The sequence below is a fragment of the Dendrobium catenatum genome, unplaced genomic scaffold, assembly GCF_001605985.2.
Source record: "Dendrobium catenatum unplaced genomic scaffold, ASM160598v2 fragScaff_scaffold_542, whole genome shotgun sequence".
NCBI classification, from domain to species: Eukaryota; Viridiplantae; Streptophyta; class Magnoliopsida; order Asparagales; family Orchidaceae; genus Dendrobium; species Dendrobium catenatum.
In genome coordinates, this window is record NW_021319004.1 from 3,882,993 (window position 1) to 3,892,738 (window position 9,746).

Consider the following 9,746-nt stretch of genomic DNA (forward strand, 5'->3'; position numbering starts at 1 on the left):
TTGATCATTCAATCAATCGATCGATAGAGAATATAAGAGAAGAATTTGATGGAATATATGAATTAAGCTCTAGCAGCTACCAGCTAACAGCGCGCATTAATTAATAGTATATATATATATATATATATATATATATCTTGAAATATTCGAGATGGCAGAGAGATATAAAGTTTAGCATTTTATAGTAAGATCCAATACACAGACAAATAAAAGATAGAGGTGTAGCGTTCATAAGAGACACCAAGATTTTTACGTGAAAAAAAATATTGTCAATGAAAAAAAAATATGGGGAATGACCCAATTTGAATTAATCCACTAGTATTGATGGTTGATTATAAATAATACCCCTTCTCGGAGGAGGGTGCTAGCTCAATTTAGCAAATATACATTCTATAGAGTTTTTTACATGATAATTATTCTTAAAAGAGTGTTGGCATGTATGTTAATTTGGCAGTAGGACTATAGCTGACTGGTGATGGTGATCAGGGGGATCATAGTCAGCAGATGATGATGGTTTGAAGGGCCGTAGTCAATGGGCGACAAAGGTGAGAGGGTCCATAATTAACAAGGGATGATGGTCAGAGGGATCGTAGCGGTGGGCAACGGTGGTCGGAGTGTATCGTGGTCGGTGGGTGATGGTGTTCATGGTGGATAGTAGTTCGACGACGATGGTCTGAAGGACGACAGTCATGCAATAGAGGTCAACATGACAATAGTCAGGTGACGGAAAGGATCGTAGACGGAAAATGGCAGTCGAAAGAACCGTAATTGGGTGATGGAGGTTGAAAGAATCATAGTCGGGCGACGATAGTCGAAAGAACCTTAATTGGGCGATCGAGGTTGAAAGAATCATAGCATGCGACAGTGGTCGAAAGGGCCGTTGTCAAGTGAGTATTGTCGAAATGACCATATTCAATGGGCGACGGTGGTTAGAGTGGGCCGTAGTTGAGTGAATATGATATGGCAAAGGTCCAACAGCGACGGTGTGGTTGCTCAAATTTTTTGGTTGTGTTACCGAGGTGGAGCTTCAAGATTCTTCAAGCCTCAAGATTCCTAGTCGAGCGACGATGGTCGAAAGGACCGTAATTAGGTGACGGTGGTCGAAAGGACCATATTTGATGGGTGACAGTGGTCGGAGTGGACCATAGTTGAGTGAAGATGGTCTCGCAGAGGTCCAACAGCAACGACATGGTGGCTCGAATTTGTCGGTTGTATTACCCTGGTGGAGCTCCAATATTCTTCAAGCCTCAAAACTCTTCTCCTCTTCCTCCTCCCAAAGGCACTAGAACCCTCCCCTCATGTGGGAAAGTGAGGGTTTATTTACATAAATATGGAGAAGATCTTGGACAAATTCGGGGTGCTCCACCAGACGACCCATATTAATCCACTCTATCAAATAGCATTTGTCAAGATTTTATGTGTAGGGCTGCAAGCGAACCAAATGTTCTATGAGCTACTCGTTGCTCGGTTTGATTAAAGCTTGTTAATGATCTCGCAATTAACTAAATAAACAAATTTGAACAATATTTTATATACTATAAATTAATGAATAATTATTTCAAATAAGAAATATTTAATTGATAAATATATTTTATCAATAAATTAATTGATTTATTTATCATCATTTCTCATAAGATAATAAGCATCACAATTTGCTGAATCCATTAATATTTCATAAATTATATGTTAACAATTATAATTAACATAATAAAATACAAACTCCAATCAAAATAAAAATCTGCCATGCAAGCATCCTTTGTATCAAAGAAATTTCAAGGATTATAATTCGGTAGTTATTAATGATGCTAAAATAACTAATTCCATATAATAACTATGAGATCTATTGTCTTCTTCCATGTTTAGAGGGGTGTTCTCAAGGAGTATTAATCCCCGATCATCGAATGCATTCATAGACCAATAATCACGTGCCACGTCACCTAAAACTCGGTATTGAGCGCTCAGTATTGCTCGATATACATTCGGATACGTTCGGATTTCACCGGACTTAATAATTGCTCGTTCTCAAGAGAGAGAGCCTTTGTTTCACTCAAAATGAGATATGAATAAAATGAGAACTAAACACCTCATAGTGGGAAACATAACCCCTATTTATACTTTAAGTTTATTTTATTTTAATTTCAGCACGTCATTAATAATAAAATAAAATACTTGGTCTCTATTTATAACAACTCCATAAAAATTATGAAATAATAAATAAATAAAATATTCCTCTAAGGCCAATAAATATTTAATCCTTATTTAATCACAAGCTAATAGGCTTAATATTAAGATTATATAAAATGAATAATTAAGATAAATATGTGAGCCCAAATAAAAAAAAAAAAACAAAATCCTAACAATTGAATTTTTATTTATAGTTCATCCTATCTATTTCTTTGACCCTATCTGATTCTATATTCAAATTCCATGAAAATGACTCATTTCTCAAGCTCATATTCAATGAAAAGCATATGAATCATTACATAACCATCATATGCTATGACTTCATTTATAACCTTCAGCAAAATTACAGTTGAACTAAACGTCTCGAAAATACTAACCCAACGGTATCAAATTTGACTAAATCCGAGCCCAAATTGATCCAAATCAAAGACTCTAAACACATTTAAAAAGTTCAAACGCTAAATCGGATGAACAAACCATTTCCAAAAGTGACATGCTTATAGTCAAATCGAGCGGCTCGACCAGACAAATCCAACAAATCCAAAATCGTCAAATTTTGATATCATTAAGACATTCAAATGCCCATAAAACAGTCTGCAATTATCAAGATCCATATCTACCGTCAACTCAAACCATCCAAAATAATAATATATTATCAATGAGAATGCTTTGATGTGTGTTGCTCGTGCTGATTAGTCATTTGTTTAAAATCAGCATATAAAAGCCGCATTTATTCAAACATAATTATTAGGAGCAAAAAAAAGTCAAATTTCCTTTATTTTGCCGTGTTAGCATCTTTCACATCATGAGAGCCATTAACCGCTGAGGTGGGGCTGATTGTGATTCAGTAAGAACAGATTCATGCACTCTATTTTTTAATCACGCAACGTCAATCTCCGTCGCCGTCAACCTTTATTTAATTATGACTCTTTAGCAGACAACAGAAAATGGAGCAGTTCATCTATTATCGGGTTCGGATCCACTTCTACCAAGCTTAAAAAGTAATACTTTTTAAAAATTTATAAGATTTCAATATATATATATTGACATAAATCTCAGAAAATTTATTCTGTGTTGACGTTCGAAGGCTAATCAGAATGCGCTATGTTATTTTTTTACTCGGTATCGGTACTGGGTACCACTATGTATTGAATGACGTGACATATTCTGATTGATCTCCGAATCATCCGGTGTCCGCACAAAATAATTTCTCTAAATGTCAAGATAATATTATAATTGGGAAGTTTTCATAATTGAATTTATGTCCGTCAAAATTTTGATTTCAGTAAATTTATATTTAAACTAAGCATTTAAACTAGACGAATTCATCAACATCATAGATGATTAGATTTTATTCCAAATGAGCTTCAATCAAAAGCTCATAAAACATTTTTGAAAACTTGTGAACATTAATGAAGGAATCAAACAATCTCCATAGTTAAATAGGGCAGTCTGATGAGACGAATCTAATAAGTCTAAAATCATTCGATTCTGACATTATTAATATAGTTCATTATTTAATAAACAATTTATGACTAAATAGATCAAACTAATCAACATGCCCCTCTCAAAATAATTTTAAATAAGACATTATTCTCTACATATTAGAGATATTCAAGAGTTGGTCAAAAAAGAACTAAGGATATGTCAAAATTTAGTCCCACATCGCTGAGGAGAAAACTCTTATCGAAAGCTTCATCTACAAGCAAGGAAATTCAAGAAGACTCGACCTATCCTAAGGTAGAGATTAATTATTTTGTGCGGACGTCGAATATTGTCCGAAGACCAACCATAATGTGCCACATCATCCCCATGCTCAGTACCACGGCTAGATATTGCTCGATACCATGGCTCAGTGCCGCTGAGGTGACGCATTCTGATTGATCTTCAGATGGCATTATGCATCCAGCCTCTACATAGAATAATTTCTCCAAGGTAGAAGCCATAGAAAGACAATCAACTATCATAGACATTAACCAACAGTTTGTTAAATCAAAATGAGAACATAATCTGATCATGAAAGCATTCGTTGTACTACCTTAAAACAAAACGGTATAAAATTACAGATGAGAAACAAAATTTTGATATGCTTTAGGAAACATCTGTTGGCCAAATAGCCCGTTTTCCATACTGAATGCTCACAAGCAATTACAAGCAGAAAAGGCTAAACAATCTAAACGCCCAACTTAAGTTCATTAAGCTGAAATTCCACAGAACAAGCAATTACAAGCAGAATTCCATTAATGCTCTTTTTTAAACCTTGCAAGAGAGCTCCGAATCATCATTCAAGTCTGTGAAGATGCCGAACGCCATCCGGAGACCAATCAGAATGAGCCACATCGGTACCGCGGCTCGATACTACTCGGTAACACGCTTGGTATTGCAGACTGGCTAATTCTGACGAGTTTTCAGATGTAGAGTTGTGTTCAGCATCCGCATAGAATAATCTCCCCAAACATATGGGGTTTAAAACACACTGCTCAATGCTGTATATGCTTACAATCTATTCTATACACCGAGGATGAACATATTTCAGCTCATTTCAGAACATGGATGACATCTAAAGCCCTCTTAACAAGGTGGACTGCAATAAAGTTCCTATCAGTTGCTATTTATGCAAGTGGCCACAAAGGTTTCTGAAGAATGAAGAAATGGAGGGAGGTGATTCTCCAAAACTGCCAGTAGCTCATTGGGCTGGCTTCCCCTGTTAACAGCTCCATTGGTAAGCCTTGCTGCCACCTCCACAAGCTGGCCTCTAAGTCTTTGAGGAAGCAAACAGCCGCTGGCCACCACACACTCCTTGTACAATGGCAAGTAAGCAATAACCATCATTAATGGTGTTGGCAGGTCCCTCAAGCAAATGGGTGATTCACCTCTCTTCAATATTCTCATGAAGTTTACATAATCATCCTGTCCGCACCTTAGACCCTCCAAAAAAGCCTCTTCTGACCACTGTTCATGGAGGAAAGCTTTCAGCTCATGGGCCACAGCCTCATCGTCGGATCTAGCAATGCTGTCGGCTACTGCATAAGTTGCTGCAGGATCACCAAGGAAATTTGATTGGAGGAGGAAGGCAACTCCGTCGAGAGAGCCACCACACCTCTCCCCGGCAGCTTTGATGATTTCTACGCTGAGGGCGGCAAGGACATGCTGTGGGACATGAGGAAGAAGGTATGCAGTGACTTCGACTTGGCTGCTGGAGGTCGCGGCAATTAAGGCAAGACACAGCTCCATATCCTGGCAGCCACGGTCGATAAACCATTGGACGACAGGCAAGCAACCTCTTTCAGCAGCACGCCTCAGCGGTCCCAGGAAAGCCGCTGCTTGCCCCTCCTCAACCAAACATTCCATGGTTCCAATTTTGCCATATTGCGAGGCGAATCCAAGAGCGAGATCAACATCAACATGTAAGCTGTTTCGTTGGGCAATCTGAATAAATTAAGGAGAGTTATAGCAAAAATAGCCAGATATGATTCGTAAAGTGCGCAAAAACAATTGAATCCAAGGAAAATATTTATGGTCAATTAAAACTTTATTTTCAATATTTTTTATATTTTCAGACACAGTATTGCCATCATCATCTGGATTTGCTGATTGAAGAGAGGTGGCTTGATGCCAAGCAAAAGAATAAAGCTTTTAAGATGTGTTTTAACTAATCTAACAGTTGAAAAATCTGGACCAGTTGGCAAAACACGCTTTTCCAAACTTCTAAAAAAATTTTTGCAGAGCAATGAAATTTTATAACTAGTTAGTGAAATGGCTATATGAACTAGCCGTAACAAAAAAAAAAACTGCCAGCACATAAGCAAACATACAAAATATATTGGATCAAGAAAACTTAAAAGCAAACCAAGTCTATCAAAGATGAAAGAAGCAAACCCACAATCAAACACCTTCTAAGGGTTCGTTTGGGACAGCTTTCCTAATGCTTTCTAAAATGGTATTATAGTTAAAAATTTTCTTGAATTAAAATTTTTTGTACTAAAAAGCTGTTTTAGAAAGCAATAAGAAGTTGTCCCAAACGAAGCCTAAATATGGCAGGTCAAAGTCATAAGAAGTGTCATGGCGTCTAGTTTGGGATCTAGTAAACCTACAAAAATGTATAAAAAACCAAATGCTAACATCTAATTACTTTTTTAATACAAATTGTAAAATTTGTGTCAAATGCCTCTAAAAGCTGTAACTATATTGGATTTGTGCCTAGACGAGAGGGCACGACCTAAACCTTTTATCTATTAGAACCGAGTAGACTTTTGATAATCTTGAAAGTGGACAAAGCTTGAATCATCAATATCCTTCACATTAGAATGATCATAATTCATAATTAAAATTAGAACTCCATGTGGAGGAGAAAGAGTAAAAGTAATAGATATACACTCTTAAGGCTAACATACTATTTTTCCAAACCCGGCTCTTGAAATATCAATAAGATCAATGACTATATTTAAAGATACCATAGTTTGAGGAGCAGTGGGGACACTGACATCCAACAAACCATAAGCAACAAAGGCACTCATGTAAAAGAAGAATTTACAGAAGTACCCAGAGCATGAGGACAATCCAAAAGGGCCAAAGCTGTGGGAGGCATAGGTGGCAAGCTATGTTGCACCGATACACCTATTTATGAAGGTGCGTTGTATCTAATACACCAATACACGGATACACCTCCGATACGGCACCGATACGTGTCGGATACGGCTTTGCCGTATCCAATTAATATACTATTTAATTTCAAAAGAACACGCGTATCTGATACTCGTGCCCATTGAAAAATAAAAAAAATCCGAAAAAAAGACTAGTCGTATTTACTTATGGGGTTGCGAGCGAGGTTCTCTCATTTCCAAGATGGATTTGAGTCTCTTGATGATATGAGAATATTAAAAATTGCTAATCTTTCACTTGATGAGCATAAATTAAAAGCTTTGACTGAATAGTTGAAACTTCATGCGCTAGACAATTTATGTTTATGCTTTTGTTGTTGTACTAGACATTTAATGCTTACTTCTATTTTGATATTATAAGCTACAAGACTACAAATGATGTTACTTTCATTTTTTCTATAATTTTAAATATTATGTTTTAATTACTTTCTTAATTTTTATGTATGATTTATAAATTCTAACGTCGTGTCTGCGCCGAACCCATATCATGTATTTTTAAGAATTGACACGTCCCGTATCCGTATCGTTGTATCCGTATCGGTGAAACATAGGTAGCAAGTTGGCAGGCTCCATTAGATCACGAGTATTTACCACAAATAATTCTTGAGTGTCCATAAAATGATCAAGAGTGCAACCCCCAACAATCAGGCCCCTAAAGGAAGATTTTCTTAATTTTGAATAGGGCTTCAAACAATCAAAATAGTAACAACCAAAGATTTTATAAGACTGGTAATATGAGGGAAAATCTTCAAATTCCACTTTTGTCATTAGCCACATAAAAATGTGCCAAACTATGCCTCTCAAGACTTTCATGGCCATAAGTCCCATGAATAATTACATCTCAAATTTATCACCTTAAAATACTATAATTTAAGGATATCACTGCACTTTAGATTAATGATTTAAATTTGGGCTAATTGATAATATAGAGCATGAATGGAGATGAGTGAACAACTTGATCAATATCTCATGACTTTGTTGTCATGATTTGACTCAATGGACCAAGCCTACCAATGATAGTAACTCGGAAAGCCATATCATCCATAGCCCAATTAATAGGCATTGTTCACCTCCCATCAAATCTTCCAAGTAAGGCAACACTATTCTTAGCGGTTCCAACCTTCGGTGATATCCAAAGATTCAAAATTGAATCAAATTATTCCAAGGGGATAAATATGACTGTCAATTATTCAAAGGTGTTTTATATGACAATTGACATTCCAACACATTGAGGGTTCAAACAATTCATGTTAGGATTGATTCATAATCATAAACATTAGTCAATCCAAAATAAACTTTGAGAAGGAAGTACATATAGACATAAAGGTGAAGATGACTTGGGTGATATAGGAAACTCCTTGATGTTGTGATCTATATTAAATATTTGACACGAGAAATCCCTCTAGGATTTGTTAAGGTTAACATCTGCGTAAGATATTTTGGCATATCCACGACATGCCTAAAATAAGAAATTCAGAGCTAACTTGAACATAGGATTGAAGTATGACCAACTCAAAGACATGTCTTAAACATATGCGTTTAATGATATGCTTGACTTGCTCTAATTATTTGGTTAACAAGAGCAAGTGTATCTCAATTCCAAGAAAGACAAAACATACATCTTAGAGAAGTCCCGTAAATGAATTTGAGAATTAGGTGACAATTCCAGAGACTTGGCCTAGCACCAAAAATGATTGTTTAGGCGTGAATAGAACATTAGGTTAGTGTATTTAATAAAAAATCGATCCAAGATTCGATAAAAATCAGGGTCTATATCTCTACTTGATAGAGTCAACCCAGAAGATTCACAATTCATGTACTTGGTATAAACTAGCTAAGGAATTGCGAGTTATTTGTGTTTGTTTGTATTTTTGTTTGTGTAAGACTAGTGAAATTTGGCCAAACCCGACAATAATGACAAAGCATACAACCTTATGATTTTAATGGTTTTATGGAGGCCGAGGTATAAGTCTATGTGATGTAGAACTACATGTTAAATTGGAAACTTGCACAAGATAGTTTAAGAACAATTTCAGATTTTAGTTATTCGTGATTAAAACAACAAGGTAAAACTCATAAATGGTCAACTCCGTTAGGCTAAGCCACACAAGAGACTAAGCTAAATCAAAACACATAGGAAAATTAAAACATTGCATGTGGAGTAGTTTCCAACTTAACCAAGACATAACAATGAGATCTAATAGCAAAGAAGTAACAAACCTACGATTACTAATGAATGGCGATTAGTAGACACAATCTCTTGCTTGAACAAATCTCAATAAAGTAAGTAGAATTTGAAAGTAAGTGAATCAAGAAAGAAGATCACCTTCCCGGAGAGAAGTTGTGAAATACCACGTACCGTTCGTTGGTCTTCTTCACCAAGCACTACGGGAAGAAGGAATCTCTAGGGATCCGTCAAGGATTGAAATCACGTCGACGACGGAAAGTGGAGAAGATCCACGATGCCTTGACCGTTGGATGCAAGATCGGAATCACACCTTGAGTCGACCATAAATCAATATCATGTAAAGAGAGAATGCACGAGAGAGAGAGAGGGAGGGAGGTGACGGTGGGAGGGAGGAGGAGGCTAGGGTTAGGCAAGAACTAGATGGGATGAAGAAATAATATTATATCTCCATACCAAAAATTATTCTCATATTTTAAGTGAAAGTGAAGGGAAAAATCTGAGATTTGAATTTTCAAAACCATGTAATTAGGAGCTTTAATGGAGCATTAAAGGAGGGGGGACCATGTGGGAGGCCGGCGGCATGGAGAGAGGGAGTGGGGGTTAGGGGAAAAGGAGTTATGCGTTTCCAAATCCGCTCCGACTAATTAATGATGAAAATTTCAAATCCGCTCAAATTCAAATTTGAAACCTCATTGAAACTTTCCTAATTTGGC

At 36.5% G+C, this 9,746-nt stretch overlaps 1 protein-coding gene across 2 annotated transcripts in view; it reads right to left on the reverse strand.

The window, feature by feature from the left end:
• Positions 1–4,200: 4,200 nt before the first annotated feature.
• Positions 4,201–9,746, reverse strand: part of LOC110114995 (ankyrin repeat protein SKIP35) — a 16,850-nt gene continuing 11,304 nt past the window's right edge. For both annotated transcript variants that reach the window (XM_020848074.2, XM_020848073.2), the window contains exon 4: positions 4,201–5,613. In XM_020848074.2, coding sequence (XP_020703733.1) covers positions 4,786–5,613 — 828 coding nt within the window. In that variant the 3' untranslated portion in view covers positions 4,201–4,785. The remainder of the gene's footprint in view (positions 5,614–9,746) is intronic.